The following is a 24,115-nucleotide window of genomic DNA, read 5'->3' on the forward strand; positions in this document are numbered from 1 at the left end:
TTCGAAGAAATCTTGATAGAAAGCAAAATATTTTATTTCGGGTCATGAAAATAGCAGCTAGAACCATATCGAGTATTATAAGATTATTTAGGATTGGTCGTTTCTTAACTGATATTTTAAAAAAGAATATGGTGGTAAAATGAAAACAACTACTTAAGCGGTCTTTGCGTAGCGGAGATCACAGAAAAAGTCCTCTAGAACCAAAACAGCCACCCAGTCTTAGTAAGAAATGAACGTTCCGGACTTCGTCAGAGCTAAAGACCGATCGTCATCTGGTCCTGATCTCAATCCACAAGATTATAATTTATGGCCCATTTTGTGAATAAGGTTTACTCTTAACGTCAAAATAATTTAGAGTCCATAAAACAATCCATACGATTGACATTGAAGAATTTTCCCATAGAAAGAGTGCGTGCTCTTTTTATAATTGACTTATAAAGGACTGTATTGTAACCAATAGAGACCACTTCGAATAAGCTTTATATGTTCTTAATGGTTTTATATAAATGTACACTAACACATTATAATAGTAATAAATAAAATGTACTATTAAAATAGGTTATTTTTCTTTGTAAATATATTTATGGCGAAACTAAATATGTTAATCCGTTATTTAATATACTTCGATAGAAAGAAGAATTAATTTAATTTAAGATTTTTATGAGATAAAACATAATGAATAAATTTAATACAAAAAAAGATATATTTTGGTTATGGTGTTCGTTTTTAAGTCATCGTTACAATCTGACGCAAATTTTTAAACCTTGTGCCACGGTTAACTGACGCTTGTAGTTCTATACTCGATCGTCACGGCAGCGTGTCGCTTCTGTAGCGACAGTTCGGTTTCGCGCTCGAGTCGGATGGACGTACGCTTTCCTTCCGTCGCTACTGAATCTAAAATACGAAACAAGTTTGTCATTCTTTTCTTCTTCGAATCCTTTAATACAGTTAAGCATCACAATGATCTCGCGTGAACAACAAAGAAAAAAGTTTTTCTTGATGATTTTCAAATGTTAAAAACATTTGTTGTGTAATTTGTGGATTACTTACTTTTATCTACTTGATCTTTACTAAACAATACAGTTCGCGTAGGTGTAACAAATCATAAGTGTAATTTTTTGCTGTTTTAAAACAAAAGACGGGGACCGTTGAAGACACAGTTTAAATTTTCATTTTTTTTCTTGTTTATGAGAACGTGAACTAGAATCGTGTTAAAAAGAGACAATATGAGGCCCACGCGAGTAAGAGCGACAGGTGTGGCGTCGTTAGCGGTCTTATTGGCTGTTATAACAGGTAACTTATTGTTAAATTTGTTGATTAAGAATATTGATTATATAATAATATAATAAAATCACTTCGCTCCTGAAAAGTTAGATTATTAAGTATAATTTTAACTAGACAACTTGAGTACGAATTTAAAAGTTGGTAATCCCAACTTTTATGTATGTATGAATCATCTAAATATTTGAGGTTATAAATTGCAACACAATATTTAAAAAAATATTGTTTTTCATGTGTTTCCTAACATGTACATTACTTTTGTATTTTTTTACAATATGGATAAAAAAATATACCTTTTAATAGTCTAAAGATTAAGTATGTTTTCAATAATTCTAATTACAAAATTATCTGAAAATAATAATTAAAACTAGAGTATGCTTACATTTTTGTGATATTACACGAGTATAAAATATCCTAAAAGGGGACGTAAAGTTCCCTTAAATTAGAGATTCATTATTCTTTAGTATGTAATTTATTATTAAAAATATCGGATTTATTATGACTGTTTCACACATTGGAAACCGAAGACGAGAAATGTAAAATGAATCTGGTCTCCGTTGTTTAAAAACCGTTGTCCGTTAGACGCTCAACAAAGCTACTACAGCGACAGAGCTAGAAACAGGCTTTCCAGGAACAATTGAGAATTCTGCCACATTCGTTCTGGACGCGTCCATGCGAAACTTTCTCACCCAAACGCCAGCGAATCGATCAGTTGGAAATATCGCATCCGTTCTTTTGTTCCAGTGCAATTTGAATAATGGCCAATGATTGCTCTGTATATGATGACCGCTTTGTAATTTCAAATGTAAATTTTTCTTTAACAACTTTAAATTTGTATCAATTAACAAGCTACGTAATTGTCACTTCAAATAATAATATTGAATTACTAAATGCAATGGAGTAACTTTAGCAATTATTAATTAAAGAATTAGTTGTATAGAAAGAAAGAATTAATTATAAATTAATTGTTGATTAAAGAATATCGATATAGTTTGCATAGACCAAAAAAGGCTAAAAAAATAATGAAGTAGATTGCAATACGGTATTATTGTGTAACCACTTTTAATCCAATTAAACGGAAGAATAATGTACCGGATAATTTCACTGTATTCCAATATACCGATGTCGTATTCGCATATTCCACTCGGATGTGGCATACATGCAAATTTAACGCATCGTCGGTGTCATTACCCTTAGCTGTTTAAGGCAGTTAACGCAGCGAGATTGGTATAATGACTATCTGGCAGCTATTCACAAGGCCATGAACATTTCTCACGAGCGAGAAGTTCAAACGTGTAAAGTTGGCCAACACCTCAACCAACCCTTGTACGTGAAATTATTTAATTTTTATGATTTTAGATAGCTTCCAATTATGCGAAATACTTTTCTGGTACAGGTTATTAAAGGTATTAAATTTAGATGAATATTGCTCATCAAATGAAACAGTTTTTTTAAACATTGTAGGTTCATATTACGTGTCAAGTCTCGGCATACTTGCCATGCGTGTTACCGAGTTAAGTTTTATTTTTATTTCAAATTTGTAAAGGAGATGCTACTGCCCATCGTACAGGAATATTTAAGGTCGGAAGACGCTTTATGCAGGTCGCCTCTAACGAGCCCTATTGCAATTTATGGGGAGGCCATGCCATCTTCCGCATGTTCAAGATAGCGGATGTTGGAGTTTTAAGTTCGTGAAAAACTAATAAAGGTCATGTTCGTAGTGTAGAACACCAACAGACACTGAATATGAACGTATAAATCAGTAATGAGAATCTGCCTTGTGCAATACTTTTGGGTTAGTGCAGAATATTTGTTCCGAGTAATATTAAACATTTGCAAAGTGTAATTTGCCTTAAATAATACAAGATCGAATCAGGAATAAGGAGATCCGTAGACACAAAAAACTACCCGTCCACATACCGATTTGGCAAATTGAAGTAGCAGTGGCCAGGCCACATAGCGCACAGAACAGATGGCCGCTGGTGCCTTAAGATTCTGTAGTGGAGACCACAGATCTTTAAGCCCAGCGGAGGAAATTCATTCAACAAGGTGGACAGACGACCTATATAAGGTTGTAGGAGGACGCTGGATATGGGCCGTTTCCAATCGTTCCTATTTCAAATTTATGGGGGAGGGTTAAGTCCGGTAGTCGACTTCATCAAGAATATTGACGTTGAACCCGACGTATATAGATGTGATTTTTCAGATAGTACACCTTTTAATATATAAAAACAAAGATTTTTTTTTATAATTTAATAGGTTATAAAATGACATTATATTAAAAGCAAATATTACAACCATCATTACAGATAAAATGCAAGCAAGAAAAAAATATATAGAGAACATTTGTATAAAATACTGTACTGCAGTAACTTAGTTTTAATGATGCCTAGGACGGGTATACACAGTCGTTCTTTTTGCTATTTGGCTCCTTGTACAGGTTTTGCCGTTTATTCTCGAAACGTAACGAACGACTCTACGGTTTTGGCTGGGTGCTCTGAAGAATTCTAAACTATTCATTGCTGAAATAAAACAAGTACATTATAAATGATCGCTACTATATTATATTGTTTTATTTATTTATGAATTGTGTTTCAAGAAATATTAACCTTCGAGGAAATAATGATTTTATTCAGTCTTAAAAATTGTAAACTGTTGTATTTGATCTTACATTCAGGTAATGAATTGAACTAAATGAACTGTGAAAATATGACTTTCTTTTGGTCTTTAGAACACCCTAGATCCAACTAATGGATATATAAGGGAGCGGGCTATGTCTATTGTCGTCATAATTTCAACCGCAAGACTTTTTTGCAGGACTGGACTTACAAATCAGTCTAAAAATCTTGATGTAACAAAATTAATTTTGTATTATTAAAAATTTATATAGTACGGAAATTCAACGCCGTGTTAATTACAGACGTTTGCAATTTTTAACTGGGGGTTTGGTTATATTTCAGAATATTATTTTCATTTGTCAGCAAATTAGGTATACATTTACCCAATTAAAGCTTTTTTACCTATGTACAATCACCTTTATAAAGTGATCTCTTTAAAACTTCTGGAATATGACAGATTAATGATTTCTAGTAGTAAAAAGTCTGCAGGGAAAAATAGTGAACAATGATTAATTTTAATAAGTAGTTATCTGTATTTTGGAAACGCTTTTTATTACTATATTATCATTATGTTGTTTATTATTTGACGGCAGGCATAAATTCACCTCTCTGAAGATTTTATATGTATTATCAATCAACCTGTATTATAACGAGCCCAAGTCGTTGAATATAAAAATCTGATGTATTGTAAACATACATTGAATGAGTGCGTCTCCGGTCCGAGCACGCATCGTTATACAGGTAAAGTATATTCTCTCATCGTAACGGTACAGTACACTGATGTGGGTCAGTGTGATGAATCACACGTTAAACACATTGCACTTATCATGTCCCCGCAATATGTTACGTGACAACATAAAATAAGAACTATCGCAGCTGAATATGTCTTGGTAGGGGGAACGTAAAACTTTGTGCAAAGTTGTAAATCATTCATAATGTGTGATTAATTGCTTCAGTAGAATTTATAATGTAAAATGCCTCCTAATGTGTTTTCAGAAGCAGAGGAATTTATTTAATAAGTTTATTTATTATTTTATCTTGTAATACTTTGAATTACTAATAAATTTTTGGTTATTGACAAGCCTGTTCATTATTCAAGGAAAGCCTTATGGCAAAAAAAAATATCTACACTGGTTTAATGTTGTACGATATCAAAAGGTTATCTACCGGCGAGTATATTGAACGATACGATAATCGCAGTTGGAATTTGTTATCTGTGCAAAACTATGTTGCGTTCTTTATTCATTCACGCTCGAACTCGTTTTCAACTTTCGTTAGATGCTAACAATTTCTACGTTTAAAACACATTAGCGCATAGCAAATTTTATTTTTTGAAAAAATTAATGAATTGTAGAGTTTGTGGTGATTTGATTGAAATTTAATCTTTCAAGACATTATGATTACAGTATCATAAAATATTCAATACAAAAATCCATCTCTAGTGTCTTCATCCGAAATTAAGGTTAATTCTTTTTCTTCTTAGTCGTTTCATCGTTTCTGAAAGTCATGTCCGCTATAATAATCCTTCTCGGATTCGATGACCACCTCTATCTATACAAATCTAACCTCTGCTTTTCTCAGGGCAGTTGTGTAAATAGAGTCCAGGTATTAATTTGACTTGATCAGACCTGGGATGGTGATCGTCCACGTGGTCTATTACCATCTACTTTCTTGTATCCAGTAGTTTATCGAAATTACCTGGTAAGCAGCGGGCAATGTGACCAAAATAACTGAGGAGTTGTTGGTAGAGAATTGGGAAGCCTGATAACTTTAAATGCAACACTGCTGCTGTCCACCACTGCATATTAATAGGCTTTTGTCTAAATTGAATTTTGAGTAAGATAGGTCGTTTAGTTATTATATGACAGTCAATAAAAGCAGGCAACTGCGTGAATTTAAACAAATTACGTTTTGCGTATAAATATTCACTGAAACCACGATAAGTGTTGATAAACAATATTTATAATAATTATGAGTCTGCGGAGTTTCGTTCTGGTACCAGCACAAGAGCAGCTGTACGTTCGGGACGCCGAAAAATTGTCATGACACTAGAAATCGTGCATAAAAGTAAATTAAAATAAATAAAGTAGAATCTTTTGCAGAGTTCTTTGTTTCGCTATAGAGGATAAGGCTTGAAACCTCGTAGTTAATTTTTGAAAAATTTTAATAAAGAAACTTTTACGTACTTGCTCTTCGGTTACTTAAAACTATAAAAATCGATATTGACTACACTTATCAAGTTGTGATGAAGGTCACATCTGGCTTTCATGCTATTTCGACGAAAATCCTCCGAATGCGAAAAATTCATAACTATATCACTGTATCTACAAAGCATCTGTTTTTATTACCTTAATAATTAAGTGTGAGGTAAATATTTGTATCGTTATAGATTTTTCAAAATTTATAACATGTTTTGTGGTAACTTTCCTGACATCTTATGATATCAAAATAAGCAGGTCAAGCTTGGTAATAATAGCGTTTAGTATAATTTTGAGTTCAAACGAATTTGCATTGTATTATTTAACATTGGCGGTGGTGTAATTAAAAGCTTAATCTACCTAAGAGGATTATTGATTATACACAGAGTATGAACAGTAGAACATACCATCGTAAAATTGGTTATCTTAAATAAATGATATTTATTATAACGCTTAAGGGTTATAATATTGTAAAAATATTAATCCGACATTATTTCAGAATAGATTTAATATTAATTAAAATACAGATTAAGAAATTCTCTTCTGAAATTTAATAAGTTTAAACTGGCTGTAAATTTAAAAAATCGCAAATAATAATGTAATTTAAATTTGGAAGAGTTACTGAACCGTACCTAACAGTCTATTTGAAGTCGGCTAATTGAAAAATAACTCTTTCCTTATTGCGCACTAACAAGTTATGATTCATACTTTCCAAGGTAGGTAAAGATGCAATTACTCAGGTAATATATAAGTTTATGTAATGATTATGCAGATGTAGTCATTATGTCATTTTCGTTTGTTTTACGTTAGTGAGCTGCATAAAGGCTGATTAGTTATATATAGATGTAAAAATTTTAATGTGCATCGTATGGTACACCTTATCCAATCATTACATTCTATAAGCCATGGTCGAAGAAATTCTTGATAAAGTATCAAGAATTTCTGGCTAATAATGGCTATATAGTAAGAATAAACATTTTCAAAATTTAGATTATAACACATTGAAATTAATTATAGTTTATTATATATGTGCTGACTTTGTAATGCCAGAAGTGACCAGTCTCGTTCCAAAAAAAAAAAAATATTGTGATATATTTCGAAGCGATGACTTTATAAAGGCTGATCGGAAATATGTGGTAAAGCTTCAAAGCCTTTAGCTGACAAATGAGCTATAAATTTACCCTTTTAATGCTTCTACACCAATAACCAATCATTATGCATAATAGTTTTATTTTTAAATTAGAAAAACAGTTTTATATGATTATATACGCTAGCTCAAGTTAAATATGTGCATGTACCTAATTTAAACGTATCCATGCGACTTCATCGTACTACGATCAACTTATACGATAATAGCGATCTACAAGAAAATGGAATATTCTAACATATACTTTTAACGCTTGAAGATTAGGTCATATTCCGGTGCAAAGCGGTCGGTTATTTCCCACTGCATTACTGCGGCCAATGCAAATATACTCCTGAATAAATCCAAGCTTATCTTGAAGTTTTTCGATTTAAAAATTCTTATTATCTGTTTGTTTATGCAAAGTATATTTCGTATGTGTGGTTACAAGGAAAGTCGTTATAAACTGCAGCTAAGTGAGACCTTATATATTTTTTACTCTATTTTATGTAAGACGTAATCAAAATAACACAGTCAATACAGATTACATAACTTATTTTTAGCTTTTAGGTTTTACACTGTTTAAGTATGTTTATAAATGTGTCTCATCATCACCGTTATTTTAGCCGCAAGATGTCCACTGCGTCCCCTATAGGTTTTCCATAGGAACGGTTCATAACGGCAAAGACATTGTCTTATGACGACCTTTATAAAATCTTCTGTCCATCTTGTTGGATGGAAATCCTATGTTGCGCTTGCCAACTATGTATTTGCTCACTACTTCGGAATCATAAGTCACAGATATTTTGCGTGCTATTTGGTCTGACCACTGCCACTTCAAGTTGCCAATCCGCTTTTCTATGTCTGTTATTTTTGCTAGTTATAAATCTTCTCATTTGTGATCGATTTCGTATATAAATCCCGAGTACATAATCCTCTCTGTGTTATATTTATGGCAAATAAATGACCTTTCTTTTAATTTTTTTCAACACAAGCAATACAGTTAGTTTTATGTATAACATTACAATTGAGATTATTAGTTTTCACTTAATAAGATTGAACCGTTAATTTAGCACGTGCTTTCCCCATTTAAAGATTACAAGTTGATTTATTAAACGGAGGCCCGTAATCCACCGATGACCGGTTTTCTATAACGCAAATTTCCGTTTAGAGCGCATCGTTGCGAACCAATATCGCTTTCGTACTGCTACTGAATTCTTGATAACCGGCTTTATCGTGGAGGAACCGGTTTAGTGCAGACGGGAAGTTGGGAACATTGCATATTTTCCCGACAATTTCACTCAGGTGTCTTGTTTTTGTTCTTGGAATTAGTTTTTACGCTATGTTCATTGCCGTTGTTACTTATTTCCTTTTTTATTTATTAGGATTGATTTTATAATACGGTTGATTATGTAGTTATGATGAACGACGGAAGATTCTCGAATGGCATCTACGAGCCGGTTGACACGGTGATAGACCCCCCAACTAGGCGAACTGACGACATAGTCAAGGTTGCGGAAAGTAGCTGAATGTGGGCAGCTCAAGACCGATCACCATGGCGATATTTTGAAGGAACCTATGTCTTACAATAGCCGTCTATAGGCTGATGGGCTAACTTTTTAATTATTCAAATTAAACCTTGAAGTACCCATTTTATAAAACTGCTGTAATCACCAACGAAAATCGTAATTTTCTGGCTACTTTGAACTAGATGTTGTATATATGAATATCCGTGAGTAACTCTGGTGTCCGTTTCTTCCGCGTTGCAGTAGCGCGTAAATGTTCCGGTTTGGAGAGCGCGTTAGTTAGAAAAAATAACGAACTATTAAGACGTACTAACATGTTTTAAAACAGGGAGCAAGTCGGGTGCTGTGCTAGACTTTGTCATTTAAAAATCTGAGTTTTATTTTCCCTATATTTCTTGGTATTCATTTAATCTATATTTATATATTATGTATGAAAAATCTAAGAACTGATTCGTATTGGTAAGAATATTTTATTGCTGCAAAAATACATCCAATCACCCTGTATCACAGATTATTGGCTTTAAAGGAGTGTATGTATTTACTTTCACTCTTTATAAAAATGGTTCCGGAAAGAATAAATAATCTAATGATAATATATTAAGACAAACCGTAATTTTTTTTTCCAGAATGATCACTTTAAACAGGCTGATTAGAAATAGGTGTACAAGCTACATATTCTATATATATACATACATACATATTCTTCATATTCACCTTTTTGAAGCTTTTACATCTGTAACTTATGTATATGTATGTACAAATAAAAGATGTCACTGACTCATCACGAAAAAATTGATACCATGTTATTCTCGTCGCATAAAAAATGGGTATGTACGTTTGTACGTCAATTGCCATGAACTATACAGATGGAGTTTCGAGCGCACCCTGTGCAGTTCCAGTAACATGAGCGCAGCGATAAATTGAAGTCAGTTTTATTAGTATAGCATTAAACTTAATTCGTGCTGGTAATTTCAGACAATTAAAATGTCATAATGTTAAGATTATTTTATGTTCTCGACATGTCTCGACAGTTTCATTCATATGTGACCTCATTTAAGACAAACTTTGTAATGATAATTTACTATTTAAGCATGACTAGGTTCATATCAATAAAAATCATTGTTTTTTGTTTAACAACTAATGTACGTACACTTAAACCAGGTTATGCTCTGTTTTTTGTGATTTTGTGCGAAACGAAAGTTTCGTACGAACTGGAACATATTGACTAAGTTATCTTACCAGGGTACCAAGAGATTTCAACAAGTGTCTAGTGAAACTGCAGTCGTCGCAAAAACTGATCATCGACTATATGGCAAATGAAAAATGTCACTCTTAAACGAGTGCGAGGTAGTATCTTTAAGTGACGAAAGTGATTATGAATCAGTTTACTACAAGAAAGTTTGCGTATTGTATTCTTGCATTCCATAAGAATTTAGACTTTATTTTCGGTATGAGAATTTTACATTTCGTTTTTATTCACTGTTTTTAAAATAAAAATTTAAAACTTGTGGTATTCGTATTAATATTGTGATTACACGTTGCAAACTTTTTTTTTATGGCAGAAGATTTCTTTGCAGTCCCGCATAAAAAAACGTTATGTGTTTAAGTGGTTTAATATCTTCAGACATTATATGCACGGATATATTAAATATATAGGCATATGCATATATAAACGCATAAATAATTTTGAGAAAAAATAGTAAAGAAAGTTCATAATAAGTTCAACATTATTTTTTCCATTAACAGTCCGTCACACTCGCTAGTTAAGCGTCAAAAGAAACCGCTTAGCCGTGGTATTAAACGGCAACGCTTTGCTCTGAATAGAAAAAACATTAAACACAAGCTCGAATTGTGAACTACTTCTGTAATTAGGAGTTTGCATAACGGCTGTAGTTATTCCTGACGTCCTAACTTTCTCATTCCTGACCCAAAAAGTTAATTACTAAGTTTGAATGGAATTTGTACTCTTCAAACAAATATAAATATGAAAAAAAAAACATTTATTTGTAATTACTCAAATGACTTTATTGATCCAATCCGATCATGTAGTAGTATATAGCTGATTTAGGGAGTCAAGGCTCCTGAGGGAGTCCTCGAGCTTACCGATACAGAGGGTTCAGTTACGCGCCATCTCTTAGGTTATTACTGTGGATACCTCATGGTCAAACTGTGCGCAAGAGCCTCTTAAAAGAGGATCATAGCTTGAGCTATCACATTGCTAGATTTCATATATAGGGTACGCAAATAAGTTCTGGATTTCGACATGACCCAAGATTGAACGTATGTTAAACAAACTGATCTAACAAACGCGTTGATTCAATTATGACGTAATATACTTGTAGTTGTATAAAAATGTCTGATTTTGTGCAAAATAATGTTTTGGACCGACGACCTCTAAAGTTCATGGAAAGACTTGGATCAATCTTGGATCAAGACCAGGCCATGTGGTGATCTTAGGAGGAGGCCTAAGCCTTTCTATGGTGGTCTATCAGCTGACACGATAAATCATTTGCCAGAGGAATTACTTTGCAGCAGAGCCGCGAGATAATTAATAAATAATAAGTATTACATTTACATTAATTGCCCAATTAATAGATTGTGATTATGCATTTCAAAATGGGCATTGGTCTATATAGCAAGTTATGAGATGATTAAACTTTTGATTCGGTTGTTGTATAAGATTTAAATGCTAATTGCTATATATAGTCGGTACAATAGTAATTAAAATGTTACGTAAGTATTGGCATCCGTTGCAATGTTAATTGGGCCTGGTCTACCAGACTATACGAAAACTGGGCCACATTGCTAAAATTTTGTAAGAGTCGAAATTATCGAGTTATTCGTAAAATTTGTGTTGATTTCGTGGCAAAATGGACTCTGAAAATAAAATTAAATATACATTCCATTCCGTATACATTTTAAATTTTATTTTTCATGTAGTTACAATCAGATTTTCATACGTTATGTAAGATCTTTTCTGGTGTTCTGACAAAGCATTTCTCCATATATTATTAATTGCAAAACCTTTACCATTAATAGTTTATACATTTCGTTTATTCATTTAGTGAAAATTATTTAATGCTATATTTTCATCCTTAATCTTTGAAGTACAAACCACAAATATACCTGATAAATATCTATATTTCGTGATATGAAAGAACATCTTTTGTTTACAATCGTTGCGATATTTTTGCACCTGCTCCTACATCACCCATTGAAAATGAACGTTAACTCTGTCTCTATATCTATACACTAAGTAAGATAAATATGACATTGATCACCAAGTTCAAGTTTTATACTCCCTTTATGGATTCGTCCAAGAAACGGACATATTAAATAAAATTGGTTAATATCTATGATGTAAACTTATAACAGAAATTTATTTTTACTTTGTACGTTTATACCAGTTCTCTTTTTCCCTAGCTACATAATCGAACGGATTTCATCACTGCAATTATTTATTCTGCGACTGTCTAAAATTTATATTTAATATCAAAAGAGTGATTTAGCACAGAAAAAAACAACACTTAATTTTTTTAAGTCTATATGCTAAATTAATTATTATTATTGAATTTTCTGCTCTTGTTTTTCCATTTGTAACACGCATGAATGACTAAGGAAATATTAAACTGGTTTTAAATTCACGTTTATTTTATCTGTATACTATTTATTGCTTATCAGAATATTTCAAATATTCAACATTATAGCGGTGTTAAAAAAACAAGAAAAATTATAACAAAAATCTTTACAGTCTTAAGCTAGTTTTTTTACCAATAGATTTCTTAATTATAGTTCATGAAAAATGTTTTTTTATATTCTGCCCTACTTATTACAAAAAAGCTGTTTAATAATTTATTTGGTACGGAGTGTACGAGTAAATTCGAACTCATTACTGAGTAATAACGAGTTTACTCGAATTTAGCAAAAATTTAATCAATAGGAAATAATATGTTTCACGTTGCTAATCTATATACATCGTGTAGTAGACAAAAACATTTTTATTTTGTGCAATTGTGTGAGGTAATAAAACTCTAACATGTCGTTTTACTTTATATTGTATGAGAGAGCACTGAAAAGAAGTAGCTAAGTGTCATTTAAGTTTCATAAAACATGGCTCCGTAGTTAAAGACAACAGGTTTGCCGTCATTCCTACAGCGCTCAGAGGAAACAGACTGTGTCGAACAAACCGGACTGACGACCGACTGTCCGCGGACCTTGACGTCGACGCATTTTTGATGTTTTTAAAATGCTTTTACAGGGTTGTCACGCAGTAAAAATTAAAAATGAAGTGATTTATCTACATAGGGTGAATGCTTACACGTATAAAAGCTTTGATGGTGTGAATGTATAGCTTATTTGCTGTCAGGTAATGTATGATACACCGTATCCAAAAATAAATGATGTAATAATACTAAATAATGTAATCATAATACAGTAAGAAAAAATAATTTTCAAAATTCCGATGATTACATATTGAAATTAATTTTTATTTTTTCTCAGCCATTGCAGTCGTTGTGCTGTGAGAAGTCGTTGACCTTCCAATAGAAAAAATACATATTTTAGAGTGACCACACTAAAGGGGATGATTGGAAATGTTGATTAATGATTTCTAAATAAATAAAAATGAATCGCGTAAAACTCGTGTATGGATGGAACAACTTCGATAAGTTTCTTTCATATTTTCGCTAAGGCAAAGGGAAGGTTATTACAAAGAGAAAAAATGTTAAAATCGAGAGAAAAAGATTACTGTGTAAATATCATTTATATTGTCCCTTAAATGACAAAAAAATTTCGTCAGTCGCAATAGAAACAAAGGTTAATTATTACATTGAAAATATAGTTAAGTTAATGAGTAAATAGAGTAGTCATTGTGACCAGCGTATAACTTTTGACAGTACCCCACGAGTTTCACACAATCTACTTTTGAACAACTCGCTGTTTTACACATTTTCACAAACGATATCACATTAGCCTTGAAGATATTTTGCTTGCCTAGGATGTAAGAGATGTATTCTGCCAATTTTCGATATAATTGTAAAAGATAAAACCCCCAGAGGCACTTAAAACGAACTTCTTTATAAAAAGTTTAAAACTCAAGTTTTGGTACATATTTTTATACATCCTACTTTCGTATATTTAACATTCTCACACACTTTCCGGAATCAATTATGTTTTACAGTCGAGGTCCCACTGTACTTCGTACTGCTGTCGTCTGTCGGGGCAGTTATTAAAAACAGGTCGTGAAGTATTTTTGTAATAAAATCTGCAACGTGTCTATATTGAGTATACATGTTTATTAACATAGTAAATTAGCGACATGTAACAAAACAATACTTAAATGGAGAAATGTGATAATTTGCTTCCCACAGGGGAATATATTTAAGCGTTAGCTATTTCTCACCATTGTTTCGGACGTTGTAATTGCCTGTGCTTACGATTTCTTGCGATCTTTTGCTGCCTGCACCGTTGCATTTCGCTTCGCGGTCATTGTTCTCGACTTTAACAATACTACGTGTAGTGTTACAGCAGAGACGTTTAAACGATCATATGTCGGCTGGGTTTTTTAATTAAGATTTCCATTTTTGTTATTCGATTATAAACTGTTTAATGATTTTGTCAATTGGTTAAAAAAAAACTTGGTACACGATTACTTATTTCATATTTTTACATGGAATTAGTAACCTGTGCATAGGTTTAAACGGATGCCGGGATTTGCTTTTCTCACAGGAGCTCAATCCTTCCTACTAGAATCCTTCTTTTTAGATCTTTAGTATCATCGTTATCATTTTATCTGTAGAATGCACAACACAACACAAAAAAAAATAAGACTTGTATGAAAGTTCATCAAAAATATCCCCTTGTACAAGACAGTGAATAATTTAAAAACATTTAAACTTTTGATAGCTTGCTCCCTGGCGCTAATGAATCATAAAATGTTATTTTACAAGAATAACGTTTTATGATTCATTAGTCTCTTGAGTTGTGTCTTATTTTAGATCATAAGTGGTTCGATAAATGCAACGGACACCATAATTCAAACCGCGGCTTCACTTAAATCGAGCCGGAGCATTTGCCGGCCAGCATGGCGGTCACGTAACTATTTTATAAATAAATTTCATTTAGTGGTACGTGTTAGAGAATACACTTAATCAACGTTACGCGAAACTGAATTCTCGCGCCTTTGTGCTCGTGTATATTTTTTAGGCCTTTGATGATAGGTGTGATTGTATTTGCTCGCTACAATATAAAGTGCTGCGTGTATTGTCTGAACTTTATCCAAATTTGTTTTTAAAATATTTGGTTTTTTCGAAAATAATAAATCTGTAATTTTGATCTTTTCCTAATGAGAATTTAACTAGTTATAGAATTTTTCATAATTTTAATCCTATTCAACTTTTTTCATTATAAAACTGTTAATAATTATGCTAAAATATTTATGTACAACTTTTAAACGTTTTTATTTAAAATTAGCCCCTGATATAGAGAAAAAACTTTGTCTTTATAAAAAGTTTCTATTATAAAGAGAAACAAGTAATACTTTTCATAATGAATGTAGGACTTTTTCCTTTAATAAAGGTGGCTGCAGTATACGTATTCAAATATTTAATATTTTCAGTTTTCGAATCTTTTTTTTATTTTCATAGGAATTATTTAAAACACGTCCAGCACCTATTTATCATTTTATTCAGGTTTAAGATTTACTGTAATGTTTTTCTTATATGTTTGTACTAACGTTAATGTATATAAAATTTAAAAGACTTATGTAAAATCCTTAGTGTTTTTAGAGTCTCTTTACTGCTCAAAACATGGATGACAAACGAGAGAGAAAGAAAGCACAAATGTGGTGGAGAAGTAGTATGTTGAGAATATCTTCGACTCACCAGCATGCTAATGTCCTTATCCTCTTTTGATAATCTCATTATCAAAAGAGAGTTAAGACATTAGACATTTATTAAAAATAATTATACGAATGAAGGACCACGCTGTGGAAAGATGTCCTGTCCAGGTTAATTAGCTTTTCGAGGAAGAATTCAAGTGAATCTCTCACGGAATCGCCCTTTATTTTATATTTGCAAAGTCCCTTGGAGAGATATCAGTGATCGTGGTCCTATTGACAATAGCATATGGCGGAGAAGATACCATGGTTTAAAAAATAATTTACTTTTATATTCATGTTTTTCAAACATAGTTATTTCTTATTCCCCAAACTAATATAAGCAATTATACATTGTTATTTAAATTTCGCATAAGCTGTATGATTGTTCTATCATCATTGAATAAAGGCATTGGCTGCATGCCAACAGATAAGTACTCAACCCAGATTCACCCTCAAAACAAGGTTCACGAACTTTCAAGATTTCCGCATATTACAGATATCGCACAAACCATAAGTGTTTCATCCTGTTAATAAAATTGAAATGCATCTAAGCACTGCCACTATAATGACGCAATATCCTTACGGTATTAGGATCTTATTGATAAATACTTTACATGTTGCACAAAATTAATTCAATTTTTTTATCATCTGTGGGTAAACGTTGAAAATGTCTCCTACTAACAGTACATGGTAGTAAACAATATGTTTCAAGTTGATTAGGGAATAAAGTACATTTATATATTTTTTTTAATTTTCCTGGCACCAAACCACATAATATCTAGAATCTGAAACACCTACAATCAATTTAATGCAGGAATAACCGAGTTAGACATTTTTTGGACATTCTCGAAGTGTTTTCAAGGATACGATGGCTAATCATTTTTAGATACTATTAAATTAATATAAATATATAAATTAATTGTACTGTAACAAAATGCTCTAACATATCCATTATTATTTTTATAATTAATTTAATATCCATTATTTTCAGATTATTTTACGACAAAATTTGTAATAACGATATTAAAAGAGCGCCTTATTATATTTTTTTATTTATTTATTAACGTTTATTTAAAAGCAAGCATAATTATGTCCAGGTATGCCTACAATGGGTAAACATATTTTAAAAATTGTATTTTGTTATATGAAACTAAAGTAAACGTATAATATGTTCTGTTTTTAGCATCCTTAATTAAAATAAATAAAAATCCGATGTGTTGCCGTGATCAGTGATTTACCATGGGCTTATTGAAACGTTTAAGTCGTTTCTAAGCTCTTGAAATGTCTGCTTAATTCTTCTGTAATATGTTTTAGAACAGCTTAATACCTGGTCTTAACAGTATTATGCGCTAGTCGTAAAGTGAAGATTTTGTCGCAAATTTATTCTGTAAAGATATTAATTTCTTACTACTAAAAACAATATTCCATAGCTATAGTTATCTGTCAAGCAAAATAAATTATAATTATTAAAGCTCAAGTTAGTATTCCCGAGAGTGGCCACTAGCGTAGATACCGTAAAATACTCTAGTCTAAGCGCCTTATGCGTTCTATCATCTCAAACCCGAACAAATTTATAATGTTTATGTGTAAATAGCATTTGTTAGAAAGAGTCAGATAACATTAAATATATAATGTACGAAGTACAGTGTGAGTAAACAATCCTTAAATAAAACTTTATGAATTTTGTCATACGAAAAAACAATATGGCGGTTAATAATTAAAAAATGGATTGTAAAATATTAAGGAAGAATTGTAAGATATAAAGAAAGACAAATAATCAGATGCTAAATTACGGGGTTTATCAAAATTAGCAGAAATAACACAAATCTACCACTGGGTAATGTTTTTATTAGGTATCGTATGAAAACTTAGAAAAAGCGTCGCAAATTTGAAAAAGGCCCATGATTTATTCAGTATCATCCTATGAGAGGTCCATGATCAATAATTGATGAGGTTATATTGGAAGCCTTCGGAAGGACTTATTATTTTGACGCAAGGCTTAACGGCTTTAATTTACATGATGGGAATTTCTGGGGTTTGTCAGTTTAGGTTAGTGATATGTTGTTCTATTTTACTATCAAATTTATTAATCGGTGGCAGCAAAATAGAATCAGTTATCTAAAAAATAAAATTTTGTAGTATATTTTGTAAAAAATGGCGGTGGTGTTCCGGACAGATTACTAAGAAAGTATATTTTTAAAATGACCGCGTATAATCGTTGTATAACAATTTTTTGTTTAGGTTTTTATTACCATGTTTAATAATTTTAACACAAAATTACTTATGTACTTAGTAGTTAAGTAAGCTTATTTTTTATAAGAAATATATTTTCTTAATAATGCCATATTGCTGATTTCGTTAAAATTTCAGCTTAACCTATTTTATCTGTTCTGATTTATCTATTACCAACACACATTTTTGTATGGATTTTAATATGGGCTTGCCTTTAGTGATCGATTGAATCGAAACTATCATATTTTAAATTTTATATGACTCCTCATATACAGTCAGCGTGCTGCCTCTCCTTTTGAGAGAAAGACTGATAAAGTGTTATATTTGAAACTGCTTTGAAATGCTTACGAACCTCCATTTTATAGTTTACCCTTAACGTATGATAAACAAATGTTCAAGTAACAAAGAGTCCATCTCATAATTTCCTTTTTATTCCTCTTGTTAGCAGATCCGCTGACCATTAGCTATGACTCAGCTGTTAATAAGTGTCGTCTGCTTTGGGCAACATTATTGACATTAACGAGTACGACGTCCGGTGCCCGGTTGTTGGTGTGAATGACGTATCGTGTTACTTCTGAGTAAATAAAGGGGAAATATGGACCCCGGGTTAGGAAGTCGAAATTTTGATTAGCTTCGCTTAATGGAGGTGCGTTGATATTGAAGCTATTGAAATACAATACCATCAGTTACGATTGCGTTTTAATTTCTTCACTTAAAATTAAAATGGCTGAAATGAGAGCTTTTGTTTTGATTAATTATAACAAATTGATGAAGCGGTATTAAATAATTGTAGCCCGAATTTGAATTAAATTTAAATAATTCAATAACCTTTCGTCATGTATAACTTGACGAAAACGTGAAGCTTCAAAATCATGTGATCGCTTTTCGGATGTTTAGTTTTTGACTATTATGACTAAGTTAATAACCAGACTTTCATCTCCGGGGTAATTGGTTCTATCTATAAAAGCTTTAAAGGGGTGAGTGTTTTGCACATTTGCGGTCAACGCATAAGATTTTTGATGGGTAAGGTTACATTTTTGTATAGTAAATCCTGTCCAGAAAACACTGGTGTTAAAAATAGTACGTAATGTAATTATTATATAGTAAGAACAATCGTTTTCATAATTACTACATTTTAAAATTAATTATTGTTTACTATCTGCAAACTTCGGTACTGCCCGAAGTTATTGACGTCACAAAAAAAATCATTTTTTTTGACTCATCACTTTATATATTCGTTGGGCAATGACAATTTGAAAAGTTTCAATGCGTTATAAAGTGCGCCGGAGTAATGTCTCTTCCGCACTATGCAGCCTATTAATACTAAGTTTTGAGGGTTCATCGCCACTTGTAAATTAAAGGAGACATTTCTTAATTGTCACAATTACAAATGCGCCACGGCCGCATTCCTACTTGGCTTTGTGACTAAATGAGGCATAAATCGTTCCGTACTTTAAATTCACTAGTTACGTATTAGCTCAGCAGATGGCCTTTTGTTCGGGACGGTTTGGAAAAAAAGATGTCATTCGAGACACGTGTTCGGAACTCTCCATTGTTTATGGCTGTTATTTCAAAATGTTCTAAATTCATTCATGTTTTTCGTTGTTGTCGCATTCGTTATTTAGTTTACAAATGTGTGGAATAGCGGATTTGGTGCGGACGTTTACGATATACCGTTATAAATGAATAATAGCTGAATGTCGAAAATTCATGAATCATAACTGTATTAAACATTTTATCTACATAATATGGAAATAAGCGTTCTCTACGGAAACAAAGAGAAGCAAAACAAGAAATCGGTGTTGCATCTAAGCAATATAAAAGTTATCAGTACTAGTGTTTGTCTGTGTGATTTTATACAGTTAGCGGTATAATATTATTTAAATATTTATAATATATTATTTGAATATGTTAAATATTTATAAAAATAGTTTCAGTGCGGAACACAGCGTATATATATATATATATATATATATATATATATATATATATATATATATATATATATATATATATATATATATATACACACTCATGATGCAAATGGGTTAATGTAGTTGGACGTAACTACATAAGGTTGTTGTAAAGTTACCACCGAAAAACGCGTCTCAATCGCCGTCTTTTCTCAGGTCAGACCTCGCTTCGGATCCTCGTAGTTTTAATATGAAGAATGGAAATTTATGGGAATTCAATCTGATTCTAGTTTTTGTCAAATCGGGCTCTTATTGTATTCTTTGCATGGCGTACCCTTCTAGTTGCTGTGTATAATCTATGTCGATAATAATATAAATAAATTAATATACCTATTTGACCACAGCGATACTGAAAGATATAAAAATTACATTAAAACACTGTATAATAAAAAGTGTGAAAACTTCCAAGCGTTTATTGTTAAACCAACAGAAAAATGAAGCGACCTGAACACAGAGTTATGCAATATCTACCTGCGGCGGGCGTCGACGCGTGCCTTAGTTTTTATGAAGGACGGGACTCAAAGCCAGTAACACTCTTTCCAATCTATTTAATTCCTTTTGTTGTGACCTCAAATGTGAGTAAGATTTCGTCCTCGCTTGATGTGGTTAGAGACGGGGGCATTCTCCTAAGAAGTTCCTTTTTGTAAAGAGATTGAAATTTCCTCTGGGCTTAATAAAGTTCGAAACTTTTTTTTTTTGAAAAGAATTTCTATTCTAAAAATACTTTGTCACTTTGACAGTGTTTATAAAATTTCATATCCGTAAAAGAAATTGCTGTTTATATTTTTATACTGCCGTAGACTTAAAATGAATTAACGGAATCACTAAAAAGTGTTTAGGAAGGTGTTCGGTGGCGTTTAAAACAGTTATTTTTTTTTTCATGAATTAAATGTAGAGAAAAATTGTAACACGAAATATAATATAATATTTGATGTCACAGAGTTGACGAGCTTATGACTAAATACGGTAATTACAAATAAATATAGTGTTTTTGGTAACCACAACATTGAAACATGTTTGGAAAGATGTTTCTTATACATTTCCGAATCCAACACTTGATACGAAATATAAATTTAAAGTATATTTTATATGTGCATAGATTAATTAGTGTTATTAAAACAATTATATAAATGTTGGTATTACAGTTCTAGCTTTAATAGAGAATATTTATTGAGGTAAAAATATAAGAGAAATAAAAAGCGTTTTAATATCTGCTTGTATTTATAAAATGTGCATCGCATGGTTGAGACGTTATTATATGTACGTGTATGATTATAATTTACCGTCTAAAAAATTGTATTAATGTTACACTAATACACAAAGGAAAAAAAACAAAAGGGAGTAAACAAAGGCGTGCGTAATGTAGAGGGTGTTTCGTACGAGATCGTCGTTCAGAAAGCATTGTGCTGTCCCCATAAGACATAGTTACATGGGGCATTTTGACTGGACCTTCCCATAAATGCGTCGTTATTTTTGCTTTAGTGCTACCATTATGTTTAGAGTAACTGAATTATGGACATTGTTTTAGTGTGAAACTATGCCGGTTCTTAAATTGATAATTTTGTTTTTATTAATTCATATATTTATGTACTTGAGTTTAGTCGTTGTGAACTTTGAAGAACTTTACCCATGTTGGTCATACAACAGATATTTTACGACAATGTCTGAAAAAATATAGAAGAAAAAAGTTATTTTAACTTAGATGTTATGATATTAGGGATTTTTTATGGTAAACAAAACAATTAAATAATCTTATTAATTGCAAAGCATAGCCTCCTTCAAACATCGTCACGATGACCGGTCTCGGTTGTTTTGCTGTGGTATATTATAAATAATAAATGCTTATTACAAGGGAATCGTTTGTATCATAACCAACTTTGTGATAAATTAAATACTAAATACCCGTTTGATCATGTTTCAAGTGCAGACGGTAACTAGATACTTAATAACAAGACGTAATGTTTCTTCTCGCTGGAAATGTTAATGAAAGCCCCGATTGTATCACTGCTGCGTTGAAGCAGTTAGGGGCGCAATTAGCGAAATAACACGGTTCGAGAGCGAAATTCGACCTCAAAATTCTCCTGGCATTTATGCGAATGTGTGGAAAAAGCGGTCCGAGGTGCTCTCTCGCAGTCTAAACAATAAAACGACAATTTTAAAGTGGGCTATGAAATGTAGAGCTCTTTATTCCAGCGGCATTATTCTATTTTTAGCGCAGGTATCTCGCTGGACCAGAGCGGGCAATCTCGACAACCGCCGCCATCCGTGTAGGGTTTTTAATAAAATTAAAAACTTTATGAATGCTCCGCGTAAATCTTTCCGTTCGGAATTAATCTTACGCGGACGTTTATAATGCAGGTGGAATTTAACCGCTATTTTTGACAGTGAAAAACTAGTTTCCCTCATAAGTGGATTTCACATTAAACTAGAATGGAAAACGGTTTATATAGCGGACGTACTCAAGACGCAATATTGTTCATATATACATAGAGATGAGTTCTTTGCTAGATACTGGGATTAATACATCGTAATTTTTTTACATGAAAATCAAATTATGAATATAAAAATTATGCCTAAAGGAACACAATTTTACAATACACATTTTTAATATATCGTAGCTAAAACAACCCTATTGTTTATCTGTCATAAAATATTATATTTATTTTACGTCCTTTAATAAAAAGTCCGACAAATTTGAAAAATTTCCGACTCTCATTCTGAGACTTTAAGCGACTATTAAATGTTATTCACAATGCGAAACGCTTTAAACTATAAACGTATTCTTTATTACAATTCCATTTACTCAACTTCAATTATTCAAAAAAACCTTAAAACTCAAAAATGAGTCTATTATGTTCAAATTTATTGTATAATTAAATCAAAAGTTTTATGATAATTTCACATGAAAGGTTTTTTATTTTATTGGTATTTCTACTTAGGTTGATATTCGAACGCAATTTTGATTGAACATTCAATTTAATAATTTCGCTGTTCATCATGAGGTCTATTCAATATCGTAATATTTGTTATCGGCGCTGAATAACTTGGAAGTCAAATATAATTAAAATGTTATTTATCTTAGTGTCTTTCATCTTCGTCACGAAAAAGACCCTCGCTTATGTAAACGGTGTTTTTCATAAAGACGAATTTAGAAATTTTCGTATCTCGAAACGAATTCAAGTGGTGCCGTTTTAAGTTTAAATGCTTCTTTCAATGAGGTTGAATCAGAAGTGGAAGCTCGCTGGCTTCAGGCCAAAGTGCTTTGTTTTTTATGGCCTCAGGACGACCCTTTGCAACACTGGAGCCAAGCAAGCCGGTCAAGTGCCTTCAGGGAAATTTGTGTTTGTCTGCGACTACACAACTTGAATGTTCTGGTTAGCGTCATGTGAGATTTTGACTGTTTTTATTTGTTTTTTTTTTCTCTTTAGTTATCGTTAATATTGTTCCTATCATTCGTGCCAGTACGGACAAGGAAATCGATAACGGCGGAATCAAAAACACACGTTTCTGTTCGTGATCCATTTTGAACTAATACGTTTCAAACGTAAGAAATTGTAAAGAATGTAAGGAGAGAAAGAAAATAAAAATAGAAACGTGAAAAAATGATGTATCACAATTTAAAGACCCTGACTCCTGCTAGATAGGGGCGAACAAGTATTTTAAAATAAATAAAAAAAGCGAATATGTTTAGGAAGAATGTCATGGCAATAAGTTCTATAGCAGATTTGATACCGTGTTATATATACGAGTATATTTATGAAGCGCAGAAAGACAAAAATTTACGTCGCGAAGCGTTGTCTATGAACCTTATATATGTTCGTTCACTGTTATAACTTTTTCACTTCTTAAGCTATATAGGTCATAGTTAGCTCTATGTAATCTGTATAGAGCAAACAATCATTTTAATATGTAGTAATCTGAAATCTAAACCGCTTTTTTCGAATTTTTTAATTTATTTTTTCCGCAATCATTGATTTTTGAATCGGGCGGACCAAGCATTCGTTGACTGAAAATAATGTACATTCAATAGAAAATTGAAAAAAAAAAATATGATTAATTTTTTACAGCAACATATGATGTTTTTAGGCTTCCAATTTATTTTATGTGTAAAAATTATATATGATTTGTACATACATAAATGTTGTTAATTAATTAAGGTTGTTAATTTAAGAGAGTTAGGAAGTAATTGGCTAAGACACCCACTGTGAACGTAAATTAATGTTATTAGGCAACTTCTTTACTGCTTATAATAAAACGCTCATTCGTCCGAACATAAAGTGAAATACT

The 24,115-nt window shown here is 31.9% G+C and overlaps 1 protein-coding gene across 1 annotated transcript in view; it reads left to right on the forward strand.

Moving 5' to 3' along the window:
- Window positions 1–854: 854 nt before the first annotated feature.
- Fas2 (fasciclin 2) overlaps window positions 855–24,115 on the forward strand; it is a 120,745-nt gene continuing 97,484 nt past the window's right edge. Inside the window, exon 1 of the mRNA XM_068771464.1 lies at window positions 855–1,293. Within this exon, the coding sequence (XP_068627565.1) occupies window positions 1,227–1,293 (67 nt within the window). The 5' untranslated portion in view covers window positions 855–1,226. The remainder of the gene's footprint in view (window positions 1,294–24,115) is intronic.

Source organism: Battus philenor, unplaced genomic scaffold (genome assembly GCF_028537555.1).
Source record: "Battus philenor isolate CCGP_79_NKW_IND1 unplaced genomic scaffold, ilBatPhil1.0.hap1 SCAF_11, whole genome shotgun sequence".
Taxonomy (NCBI): Eukaryota; Metazoa; Arthropoda; class Insecta; order Lepidoptera; family Papilionidae; genus Battus; species Battus philenor.